At 42.3% G+C, this 13283-nt stretch overlaps 1 protein-coding gene across 1 annotated transcript in view; it reads right to left on the reverse strand.

Moving 5' to 3' along the window:
• PLEKHG4B (pleckstrin homology and RhoGEF domain containing G4B) overlaps positions 1 to 13283 on the reverse strand; it is a 95478-nt gene that overhangs the window by 35838 nt on the left and 46357 nt on the right. Inside the window, exons 11-14 of the mRNA XM_029912484.1 lie at positions 11618 to 11756; positions 9988 to 10110; positions 8636 to 8800; positions 2591 to 3507 (exon numbers count right to left, since the gene is read on the reverse strand). Coding sequence (XP_029768344.1) covers positions 2591 to 3507; positions 8636 to 8800; positions 9988 to 10110; positions 11618 to 11756 — 1344 coding nt within the window. The remainder of the gene's footprint in view (positions 1 to 2590; positions 3508 to 8635; positions 8801 to 9987; positions 10111 to 11617; positions 11757 to 13283) is intronic.

Below are 13283 nucleotides of genomic sequence, written 5' to 3' on the forward strand. Positions count from 1 at the left end.
CCCCCCCCCCCCACACACAACTCCTTTTTGGGTCAGGGCCTCTACAATTACAACACCATGAAATTTCAGATTTAAACAGCTGAAATAATGAAATTTACGATTTTAAGAATCCTATGACTGTGAAATTGACCAAAATGGACCGTGAATTTGGTAGGGCCCTAACCATGATCATCTAGTTTGACCCCCTGCACATTGCAGGCCACTGTACCTCACCCACCCATTCCTTAAATAGACCCATAACCTCTGGCTTTTACTGAAGTTCTCAAATCATGATCTGAAGACTTCAAGTTAAAGAGAATCCACCATTTACACTAGCTTAAGCCTGCAAGTGACTCGCGCCCAATGCTGCAGCGGAAGGCAACATCCCCCCAGGGGGGGGGGTCTGCCAATCTGAGCAGGGGAGAATTCCTTCCCGACCCCAACTATGGCAATCAGTTGTACCCAGAGCATGTCGGCAAGACCCACCAGACAGACACCTGGTAAAAAATTCTCTGTAGTAACTCAGAGCCCTCCCCATCTAGTGTCCCATCACTGGCCATTGGGGATTTTTGCTACTAGCAGTCGCAGATTTGCTACATACCATTGCAGACAGTTTCATTAGACCAGGGGTAGGCAACCAATGGCACGCGTGCCAAAGGCGGCACGCAAGCTGATTTTCAGTGGCACTCACACTGCCTGGGTCCTGGCCACCAGTCCAGGGGGCTCTGCATTTTAATTTAATTTTAAATTAAGCTTCTTAAACATTTTAAAAACCTATTTACTTTACATACAACAATAGTTTAGTTATATATTATAGACTTATAGAAAGAGACCTTCTAAAAATGTTAAAATGTATTACTGGCACGCGAAACCTTAAATCAGAGTGAAAAAATGAAGACTCGGCACACCCCTTCTGAAAGGTTGCCGACCCCTGCATTAGACCATCCCCTCCATAAACTTGTCAAGCTCAATCTTGAAGATAGTTAGGTTTTTTGCCCCCATTGCTCTCCAGAACTTCACTCCTCTGATGGTTCGAAACCTTCGTCTAATTTTGAACCTAAACTTGTTGATGGCCAGTTTATATCCATTTCTTCTTGTGTCCATATTGGCACTTGAATAACTCCCCTCCCTCCCAGGTATTTATAGAGAGAAAACACATCTCCCCTCAGCCTTTGCTTGGTTAGGCTAAACAAGCCAACCTCTTTGACTCTCCTCTCATAAGGTAGGTTTTCCAGTCCTCTGATCATCCTAGTAGCCCTTCTCTGCACCTGTTCCAGTTTGAGTTCATCTTTCTTAAATATGGGAGACCAGAGTTGTACACAGTATTCCAGATAAGATCTCACTAGTGGTTTGTATAATTGTACTAACACATCCCTGTCTCCACTGGAAATACCTCACCTGATGCATCCCTCGACTGCATTAGCTTTTTTCATGGCTGCAGTACATTGATGGTTCATAGTCAACCCGGGCTCAATCAATAAACCCAGGTCTTTCTCCTCCTCTGTTGCTTCCAATAGATATGTCCCCAGCTTAGAGCAAAAATTCTTGTTGTTAGTCCCTAAGTGCATGAACTTGCACTTTGCACTATTAAATTTCATTCCATTTCTATTACTCCAGTTTTCAAGGTCATCCAGATCTTCTTGTATGATATTCCAGTCCTCCTCCATATTGGCAATACCTCCCAACTTTGTGTCATCTGCATATTTTATTAGCACTCTCTCTCACCTTTTGTGCCAAGGTCATTAATAAAAATGTTAAATAAATGGGTCCCAAGACTGATCCCTGAGGAACACCACTAGTAACCTCTCTCCAGCCTGACAGTTCATCTTTCAGTCTGACCTGTTGTAGTCTCTCCTTTAACCAGTTCCTTATCCATCTTTCAATTCTCATATAAATCCCATCTTTTCCAATTTAACTAATAATTTCCCATGTGGAACTGTATCAAATGCCTTACTTAAATGCAGGTAGATTAGATCTACTGCATTTCCTTTGTCTAAAAAAATCAGTTATCTTCTCAAAGAAAAAGATCAGGTTGGTCTGGCACAATCTACCTTTTGTAAAACCATGTTGTATTTTATCCTAATTACTGTTTACTTCTATGTCCTTAAATACTCTCTCTTTCAAAACTTGTTCTAAGACCTTGCATACAATTGAGGTCAAACTAACAGGCCCTTAGTTTCCCAGATTGCTTTTTTCCCCTTTCTTAAAAGTGGGTACTATATTAGCAATTCTCCAAAATCTGAGTTTATAGATTCATTAAAGTTAAGCATGTGTGTAAGTCTTTGCAGGATTGGAGCTTAAATCTTGAAGTCCTTACTCAGTTTCCACTAAACTCTTACTTGATTTCAGAGGGCCTCAAGTAAAAAGTCTAAGGATTTTGTCTATTAAGTTGTATAAACTATCAAAAACCGTCTCCCCCAGCCCCACCAAACCTAAGTGTTGGGCCTAAAATGACTTGACAGTGTCCCTTTAAAATGAACAACTTATTTTGTATTCGGCATGTTGAATTTAAAGTCTCTTTTAAACTGTTTTTCAGAAAGCGTTTAGAATATTACAGTACTTTATTTGTTCCTCACTCAACAAAATGGATTGTGTTGTGGCCATTTCTCACCTTCCTGCTCTCTTTTTTTCTTCTTCTTCTGTATGATGGATCCTTGATGGGGAAGATAAACTTCGGTTTCTACTAATCAAAGGGCTTTTAATATTCAAGCGCTGCATGTATTTCTTCTCAGCAGCAACATTGCTGGCCACCTCCAATCCCTTGATATAAACTCCAGTGTATCCGTGGCGGTGCAACTCGCTGTGGCTGCTCTCAAGCTGAGTAAACTCAAAGCTTTTCGTTTTCTTCATGATTTTCTTTAGTGGATGTTTTCTGTGGCGGGTAGTTGGTGACTGGACTGGCTCAGAATAGCAGGAGGCTGATCCTGAGGTGGAAACATTGTCCATATCTTCTGAGATTGGGCTAGTCCTTTGAAGCCCACCCAAGAGAGGAGTAAATGTCTGTGGTGGAGATGCATTAAGTTGCACATATACATCCATATTTTGATTGGAGTTCTCATGGTCTAAAAAAGGTGGTACTCCTGATGGCAGGCTCATATGCTGAGGTTTATGCAATGACTTAACATTATTATCCCAAATGTTATTATCAGTGTTAGAAGAGAGTTGAGAAAGGGACTGACTTGGTTGTCTAGCACCTTCAGTATCAAACTCACAGTTAACTTTCGCATCCACTTCCTGGGGGACTTTGCGAGAAGTTTCTTTGTTGGAACCTTTGAGAGCTTCAGAAAGGACCTCTTCTAAATGGTGCCTTGTTTGCTGACATTTTAGCCATAAAATATTCCATTGTTTTAGTTCCTTTTTGCTAGCCAGACCCAATACCATCTCATTCACTTTTTGAAAGTTTTCTGCAGAAACTTTTGTAGCTTCTTGGTGGTAGCTCTGCAAACTCTGAATCACTGATTGAGAGTATTTGTTCTCCACAGTAAGATGTTCAAGATAGTCATTGCAGTGTAACATCCACCCATGTGCCTGGATTAAAAGTGAAAAGTACAGTTAAATAATAAGACTGTGTACTCATATAACACCTTCTGTTTTAGAATCTCAAAGCAATTTACAAATATCAGGGTGAAAGTCAACCTTGTGCAGAGGATCAACAAAAGGCCTGTGCAACATTTAAGTCCCATTTAAGTGCTCATAATAGATCTTAACATGACATAAGTGCTGAATAGGTGTTGTGCTGTCCCTTTACACAGAGGTGAATTTTGCTTCTTATGATATGTCTACACAGCAGTGTAAGCCCAGGCTTGAGCCTGGGCTCAAGCCTAACCCCCCTTGCGTCCACTCACCAATTGTGTTAACCTAGGGCTTGAGCCCAGGATTGGAGGGTCCAAGCCCGTGTTAAGCTGGGACCTAGAGTCCAAGCCTATTGCTTTCCTGTGTGCATGTGGCTCTGGCTGGACTCAGGTCCCAGAAGTTCTCCGGACGTATCCCAAAGTTCCTTGAGACAACTTCCTTCGTCCTCTCTATGCTGACAATCAGTGGTGCAGTCCCAGGGAGGGGCGGGGGGGGAGGGGCGGGAGGGAAAGGAGCAAGGGCTAGAGAATGGAGCTGGGACTAAGCAGCTGCCCTGCTGGGAGTGGCAGAGCTCCTGGCTCAGCACAGCCAGGGGAGGGATGATCCCCAACACCTCAGCTGCTCCAACTCCCTGCAGGGCAGCCGCTTGGTCCTGCTCCACTCTCTGGCCCTTGCTCTCGGGCCCCCCTGTCCTTCCTAGGGCTGTGTGTTGCAGAGGTGCCAGGGCAGCATCGGGGGGCAAGTGTGAGTCAGCCCCAAACTTCCCCACAGCCTCCTGGGGATCCCTTATCCCTATCCCCTGAGGTGTGGTGGGGGCAGGGATAAGGGATCCGGCCCGAGGGGTGCTGGCACACACTGCACCCGGAGCCTTGGGGATGCACTTTACCGCTCTGCAGCCAGCAGCAGCCAGGCTGGGGTGGGTGTGTGTTTTTTCACTGATACCTTCATTTTATGTCAAACTTCAGAACAGACAAAACTAACTAACAAACCAACCAAACAAAAATACTGTCGCTGAACATCCCACTTTAAAAATTAAGAATTGCAAAGTTTCATTGTAATAGTTTGACAGCCCTGGAGACTGATGTGCTAATTATCCTCAGAACAGGTGCACATGGGCATTTTGCTGCCCATGTGACTCAGCCCAGGGCTGGAGAGCCCAATTCTCAGATTAGATGGTAGTTCATATAAAGCCTTCTCAAACTGCCGTCATTCTACCGAGACAGCCACCAAAGGAGCTAACTGTGCAGTTTATGTGTTTGTGCTCCTTATGGGCACCTGCGTGCCATCAACAGCACCACCACAGTTAGGAAACAGGGTGGGCAGTAGAGTTTTCCCACAGTGCAACACATTTGTAGGGCTAGGTCAGTGGCTCTCAACCTTTCCAAACTACTGCTCCCCTTTCAGGAGTCTGATTTGTCTTGGGTACCCCCAAGTTTCACCTCACTTAAAAACTACTTGCTTACACAATCAGACATAAAAATACAAAAAAGTGTCACAGCACACTGTTAATGAAAAATTGTTTACTTTCATTTTTATCATAGAATTATAAATCAATTGGAATATAAATATTGTACTTACATTTCAGTGTATAGTATATAGAGCAGTATAAACAAGTCATTGTCTGTATGAAATTTTAGTTTGTATTGACTTCGCTAGTGCTTTTTACGTAGCCTGTTGTAAAATGAGGCAAATATCTAGATGAGTTGATGTACCCCCGGAAGACCTCTGCGTACCCCTGGTTGAGAACCACTGGGCTAGAGTATCAACACTATGGTGGGGGGCACTAGGCACTCTGGAACAGGGTTACTTTGACTAGGGTCTGTGCACTGCAATGTGTACACCAGAACCCTAGGTTCGAACACAGGTCAGAAAATCCTTAACATAGGGTTCCCTGACACAGGTCAGGTGACTCGAGTCTCACTAACCCTAGGCTTAAATTGCTGCGTACCCTTAGTGAATTAAGGCTCAAGCCCAATGAAGTAGGGAAATATTATTCACATTTCATAAGGTTTGGTGAATTGCCCCAGGTCACACAGGAAACTCTGTGACGTAGCTGAGAATCAAACCCAGAATGCCTGACTGCCAATCTTGTATCTCACCTCAAGACTACTTTTTCCTGTCAAGAAATTTTGTTCTACAGGATTCGACCCTGCAGCCTCTTGTACACACAATGTAAGTCCTGATCCAGTAAAGCACTTAAGTGCAGGTACCTTTCAGCACCAGTAGTTTCACTGAAATCAATGGCTCTACCCATGTGTTAAAGTATGGGCGTACGTGCTTTGCTGGATCAGGGCCTATATTACTAAATTAATGACCCACAAGTTAAGAAGTACTGTTATACTACTGGCAGTTGTTAACCAACTTATTTTTAAAAATTCTAAACCAGACAATTTTCACAAGACAAAATATTATCTTTTAGGTTGTTCCTAGGAGCCAAAGAGTTCTCATGACATAAAAGGGGTGTTTATACTGAATCTCAATGAAGCAATTTTTCTAAGATTTAGAAGCTATTTTGAAAAGGTTTTCAATGCCAGCTTTGAAATCCAACAGAAACTAGCCTTGTTTCATTTAATCTGCACTGATATTCTGTGCTACCTACTCACTAGAACTTTCAGAATCAAAAGGAGGGGGGAAAAAACCAAAAGCCTTAGGACCCAATTCTCCATTTGGGTACACTGATGTTAATCAAGATCTCCAGTGAAGTCAACAGAACTGCACCAATGTAAAACAGATGTAAGTGAGAGGAGAATCAGGACCTGAGTAGCTGTCATTTCCCTAGGGCCTGATTTTTGGGGGTTTCCCAAAAACTACTTGCAAAGACGTGAGTGCGGTTCTGTACTGCTCCCTTCTAAGGTATGGGGCTAGGTCCGATTACGTCCTCAAAGACAATCCTGAATTTGGGGAGGTGGTGGTCCTCCTCTCCGAAGAAACTGGAAGAAAGAACTGCCCTGCCTTCAAAGAAACCAGAGGTGAGTATCGTTGCTCTGAGAAGATAAGACCAGGATTGGGTGAGGGTCCTCCATAGTTTGGACACTTCAGATAAGCAACCAAATTTTTGGATGGTGGCCCAGATTGAATTCTGACCCTTTTGAGGTTGCCTATCACCAGATTAACTATTTTGAAGCTGATTTACCTGGTGCTTGTATAATTATTTTTCCAGTGGAGATTACAATCTTCTTGAACTCTAAGCTCCATTGGGCAGAGATCTTGCGTTAGTACAGTGCCTAGAACACTGGGGCACTGATCCTGATTGATGTCTCTGGGTGTTACAGTTATACAAATATTAAATAAATAATAATAATGGCTTACTGTGTGCTTTCACGTGTAGCTTTGCTGTAGTAAGGATGGATTACTCTGTGGTTTTATACATAGCATGCCTATGAAAACGCTTGGGTTTATACATTTTTCATTTGATTCCCTTTATATTATAGAAGCAGAGAAACAAGTATTTAAAAGGGTAAAAGTGCTTATTATGTCATTTGGAGCTTCATAATTGTGCAGAGAAAAATTCTGGCCAGTTGGGTATGTAAATTCTTGGATTGCACATTAAGAGCAGTATATGACTATCTGTGCATAGGGCAGATGTTAAAAGGTTTTGCCTACACATTCACAAGAGATCCAGGCTTTGGTCCATACAGGAAAATCTGGCTCACTCTGGTACTGCTGTTTCTGGCTGGGTTTATAATTTTATAATACTTAAAAAAAAAAAAAAAAGCTCCTAATTGCCAGTCTTGTGATTGCATGTGCAGTGCACAGGGCATTAAATTCACTGAGACTCTGGGGAGGGAACAGCCAGCTTAGCTGCTGTTCTTTGGTTGCAGCATAGGCATCGTCTGACTTCTATATCTGAGGGGAAGGGGGCAGCTCCAATCAGGCCAATGGGGCTGGGCATCGGGGGAGGGGGAATTCTGTGCCTGCCTGAGGCTTGCCGTTTAGGAGGGCAATGCCCCTCCTAACTCCCCACAAACTGCACTCATGGGTTGCAGCTACACATGTAATTTCCTGCCTAAACTCTGCCTGTTCTTTTGACCCTTCTGGTGCTTGTGTGTGTTTCTGAATGACACTGATCTCTCTGCCCTCTGTCTGGCCATTATTCCAATATACACACCCACACTTAATGCAAAGCAGGAAAATAACAGACATCTAGATAAACAACAAGGAGTCCGGTGGCACCTTAAAGACTAATAGATTTATTTGGGCAGAAGCTTTCGTGGGTAAAGAAAACCTCACTTCTTCAGGTTTTTTACCCACAAAAGTTTATGCCCAAATAAATCTGTTAGCCTTTAAGGTGCCACCGGACTCCTTGTTGTTTATCTGGATGTCTGTTACAGACTAACATGGCTATCTCCTGATACTAGACATCCAGATAGTGGGGGGAAAAGAACTGCCATTCTCAGTTGTTTATTTGGACAGCTGAGGTACTCCGGGGAATACCAAATGCCAATACACCCTCGCTCAGGCACTTGAATGACCAATACAGCTCTGGCTTTATGTGCTGACACTAACTTGTGCTGGTTTTAGATACTGTTGTCCTGGGAGGCCTGCAGGAGGGAATCCCTGCTCCTAAAGATGTTACTGTGGGGGTGTTAGTGGGTGCAACGGAGCATGTCATTTTAAGCTGCCAAACTACAAATTACTTCAGAAAACTTTTGAAGTTCATCAGTGCTCAGGTGAACTTTGAAGGGTCATCAAAGTCCTTTGGATGTTTGCCAGATTCTGACATGCCATTTTGACATGCCTCAAACTTGATCCTGTGGGCTACACCTCACCAGGGTCTTTCAAACAGGCCTATTTGGAAATCTTGTGGACAAACTATTCTTTAGCTAGGACATGGCTAAAAAAAAAAAAAAGCACTAGAAGAAGGAAAAGTGTCACAACTGATTTGTCAAAAGAAATCTTGCTATCAGGTGCAGTGCATGGGAAAGTGTATCAGTACCTCCCAGCACCCTGTGAGACTCACTAGCACCTCCAGTACCTTGGAGTGGAGAAGAAGAGACTCATACAAAACACATTTTATGGAATATTGTTGCACAAATATTTAAACTACTGTAAATCTGTACTGAACCTGAAATGTTTCTCTTACCGTCTCGTAAAACTCATACAAGTGGATCAGCTTCTCCAGCTCACTCTTCCTTTTCTCTGTCTGAGTGCTGACATTACTCAAATAACTCCTGAAGCTCTGAACTTTTTCTTCCAAGTTCAGTGAGCAGTTCTTTTGTATCAGCCGCAGCCCTTTCTCACAATATTGCTGTTGAGTACAAAATGAAACATACTGCATTAGTACATTGCTTCTTCTGCTGTCCGGATTCTTGTTCGGCATTGTCATTTACTCCATACATAGGCCAACTGTAAAGTGAGCGAAAGGTCAAAAGCGACCAATCACTCTTGTTGATCCTTTTGGTGCTTTTTTTCCTTTTTGATACTGTTCTGCTACGATAAAATTACTGTTGGCCTTTTTATAAATCTAAATTTCTTTTGGGAAGCATAAAGAAAGAATATAGTGATATGATGGAGCAAAAACTAAAGTCAATTAAGCTTGAACATTTGAAAAGAATTATTATTACATGTTTAGAGGGGTCATGGTTATGTTGCACTTAATATCATCGTGAGAACTTTTGTTTCGCAAGTAACAGCTCTCCTGTACCCTTCTTGATGCAATTTCTTTATATGAAATAGTTACAAGCTGAACTTTTCTCTTTACCAAGCTCTAGGAGGGCATGTATGTATCTAACTTCCCATTTTTACTCTGGCTTCATTTACCGTTTATTGGTTGGTGTGCCTGTGTACTACTGCTCCTCATGGATGTACTGTGATGGCAGACCTGCACACATGGCACTGTGGTTGGTCTCCAAAAATGTTTAAGAGTAAACATTCTACCCCAGAAAGCAGCAATTCTTCTTTAGCACAAGTGGTAGGTGTGTGTGGGCCTGACCCAAAGCCCACTGCAGTCAAAAGGAGCCTTTCCATTTACTTCAAGGGGCATTGGATCAGGCCCTTTTATTTCTGGAACACATACTCCAGAGTTCTATTCCCAGTACTATGTGGGCACTTGAGTTATTAATGTCATTTATGATTTTTGTTGTTTCTGGCCACAGATTAAGAAAAAACTCTCTCCTAAATTCCTCAATTATGCTTTGCAGTACTGAGAATTTGTGCAGTCCCTCTTGCACATGCATAGCTCTCCCTCTCCGTGTATTACTTGTTTTCTTCTTGGAGATATATATATATAAAAATAAATAAAAATTCCAGTTAAAGAGGCAGTAACTTTCCCAGAGCCATAGAGTTAGTGTTGTTATATTACCAATAATCAGTGAAATTAACATTCTTAATCTATTGCAGCTTTGGTTTGTATTTCCCCAATTAATTTTCTAGGCTATTGCAGATGCAACTAAAATAACAAAAGCAAAACCAGGTGTTCCTTAGTACAATACTCACCATCACTTTGTCACTGAAAACTCTGAATTCTTCTTGCTGCTTCTTCACACTTTCCAGAGAAAGCAGCTCTTGATCTAAAGGGCCAAGATATCGCTCCCTTTCATTTTCAAACCAGAGTTTTATCTATAGAGGATACAAGATTTGTTTTTTAAAATTAATGAGTAAACGATATCTAACACAGAAATTAAGCAACTTTATCAAAGCAAATTAAACTCTTGTGAACATATACCAAATAAATCTTTTAAATTCTTTATTTCAAAACTATGAAAAAATATCTCTCTCCTCATATACAGTTTATCTAGAAAGCTATTTTATGTACTGCATTTAATAACAGACACTTTAGTCAAACATATATTAGTTTGCACCATATGTTAGGCCTCACCTTGTACTCCTTACACAGGCAAAACTCCCATTGAACTCAGTGAGAAATTTGCCTGTAGAGACTATAGGGCAAGATCATTAGTGATTAATGAATAAAAATATAATTAGAACAGCTCACTGAATACAAAGAGCCAAAAGGTCTGTGCTAATTTTTAAAAACATTTATTAAAATATTTACATTTTCTTTACTCAGGATTTATTACAGATGTTTCACTGACTCGGAAAGTTTACCCTTGTGACAGATATGGCAATTTCCTGCAATATCTTTGGGAGACCTTACTGAATTAAATTTAAATAGTTTTCCAGTCCAATGTATTATAAATGCAAAGTTTATGTATTATTGTGGGATTGTACATAACCATTCTAGTGGGGAGACATGGCCAATGTAAAATCTCAGAAGTGCTATTAGCTTCAAAGAACAAAGTATCAGACAAAAAAAACTTTCAGCACCAACAAAGTGAAGTGGATTTCCCAGGAGATACCTGGAAGGAGTGGAATGCAATTCTCACCTCTGGACACACCCTTTTGAATCTATGCCTTGAGGAGAGAACCACTCCTTGGCTGATTACCTATTCAAGTTCTCTGCAGGTCACAGACCCAGGCTGTAGAAAGGAAAGGCTAACCTATGCATATGGGTTCTTGTTCTGAGCAAAAGCTGTTATGAACTTGTGACTACAGAAAACCCCCATACTGGGGTTTGAAGGACTGAATCCTACCAGAGTCCTTGTTGGAGTAGGGGAGGATCTCTGGCTTATGTGCAGGCATGTAAGTTCTTTTATTGTTTTTAAATGTGTTTTCTGTGTAATGCTTTCACCTTAAGAATAAATGTATTTGCTTAGAAAGGGATGTGTGGTAACTTGCAACTGTGGGCAATTATGACTGTTCATAACCTCTGAGGAGAAAGCAAAGCAGGCTTACTTAGGCAGTCTGACTTGCCAGGGAACTCACAGTATAGGTAGGGACTGTGCAGCCTGAAAACCCCAGGTGAGGAGGGAGAGAGACACACGTTTCTACCCAGGGGAGGTGACAGCTGAGGAGCCTGGAGCCTAGAGTGGGTGTACTTGCTGGACCACAAAGGAATACAGATGCAGTTGCCCTGAACTGTGACATTATTTGTACTGCATACACACACATATGTGGCCAGCCCAATATGTAGCTTATATTCACAGATTAACTTGGCCCCCATGATGGAAAAATGGAAGGTTAGCCCTATAGCTGGCATACATTAAATCTCAAAAATAGTACTGACCTGGTCACAATCTTCTTCAAATTTTCTTATTTCCTGGAGATTCTCCAGTTGTTGCAGACACTTATTCGATATGAGAACCAGCCTATGGACCTCCTCATCTACTCGATTGTACAATCTTGTTATAGCCTCCATGGCATCTCTATGGGGGGAAAAACAACACATAAATGTCCAGTGCAAACACAATGCCAGAAGAGTCCACTCTATATTTCAGAAGACGACAATCATCAAATTTGTTAATCAGCAAAGCAAAGGAGGTTTGGGCCAACAAGCCAACACCTACAGAACGTATTAGTGTGTGTTTGCTTGTTCAACTTGTCAAAGGAAAATGTATCCTACTCAGAACCACAGATACGTGGCAGCCAAGATTTTCAAAAATGACCAGTGAGAGTAGGAGATTTGTATGTAAATCCCATTTCGTTCACTCGGAACCGTGTATGTATAAATGAGAGTAGTACCTGGCACAAAACATCTATATTTGCTGTTCTCCTTAGGAGGGAACATGAAATCTGTTACACATGTCTTCCCCTTGTTACATTTCCTCTCTCTTTGGGCTTGACTACAACGGCGCTGCATTCTGGTCTACAAGGGTGTGAACTGTAGAGCGCTCTAACATGCTGCACTCTAACTGCCTCATGCAGACTCTGCTGGGATGAACTAAAAAGTACCTTAGTTTGCGTTAACATAGTTGTAAACGAGTGGTCTCCTCTCAGGCACACCCTCATGGCCTTGGGGAAGCCCTGCAAATGGCTCCTTGTCTCAGTTTTCCTCATGGCTCCCCAGTAACTCAATATAAGTTTATCCTCCAGTCCAGTGGTTCTCAGCCGGGGTACACGTACCCCCGGGGGTATGCAGAGGTCTTCCAGGGGGCACTCAACTCATCTAGATCAATGTTTCTCAACCTGGGGGTTGCGACCCCAAAGGGGGTTGTGGGACAGGTTTAGGGTCGCAAGTGAAGAGCTGGCATTAGGGGTGGCCACAGTGGGCCCTGCAAAGCTGTTACATGCTTCAGCCCTGGGCAGCAGGGCTCGGGTTTCAAACAAGGCACACAAGAGAAAAACAGGCTCAAGTATCACACTGAAATGTAAGTACAATATTTATATTCCAATCAATTTATTTTATAATGATATGATAAAAATGAGAATGTAAGCAATTTTTCAGTATTAGTGTGCTGTGACACACTCATATTTTTATGTCTGATTTTGTAAGCAAGTAGTTTTTAAGTGAGGTGAAACTTGGGGTACCCCAGACAAATCAGACTTCTGAAAGGGGAACAGTAGCCTGGAAAGGTTGAGAGCCACTGTTCCAGTCCGTAATAATTTATTAACAAAAACATAGTGCAAAAATCCATAACCAGTAGTCCCAAAACATAGTCCACATCCCCCAGTGCACGTAGCCTTTAAAACGTGGCTTGGTTCTCACCATCCTAGTGTCTTCCACTACACCTGGACTCTTTGGGTATGTTTACACAGCAAAGAAAAACCCACGACTGGTCCATGCCAGCTGACTCAGGCTTGAGGGGCTAGGCCTGTGATGCTGTTTCACTGCTGTGTGGACTTCCAGGCTTGGGCTGGAGCCCAAGCTCTGGGACCCGGCCACCCTGCAGAGTGCTAGAGCCCCAGCTTCAGCCTGAGCCCAGACGTCTACACAGCAATGTAATAGCCCCGCA

Source organism: Terrapene carolina, unplaced genomic scaffold (genome assembly GCF_002925995.2).
Source record: "Terrapene carolina triunguis isolate 2854851 unplaced genomic scaffold, T_m_triunguis-2.0 Scaffold229, whole genome shotgun sequence".
In the NCBI taxonomy this organism is placed as follows: Eukaryota; Metazoa; Chordata; order Testudines; family Emydidae; genus Terrapene; species Terrapene triunguis.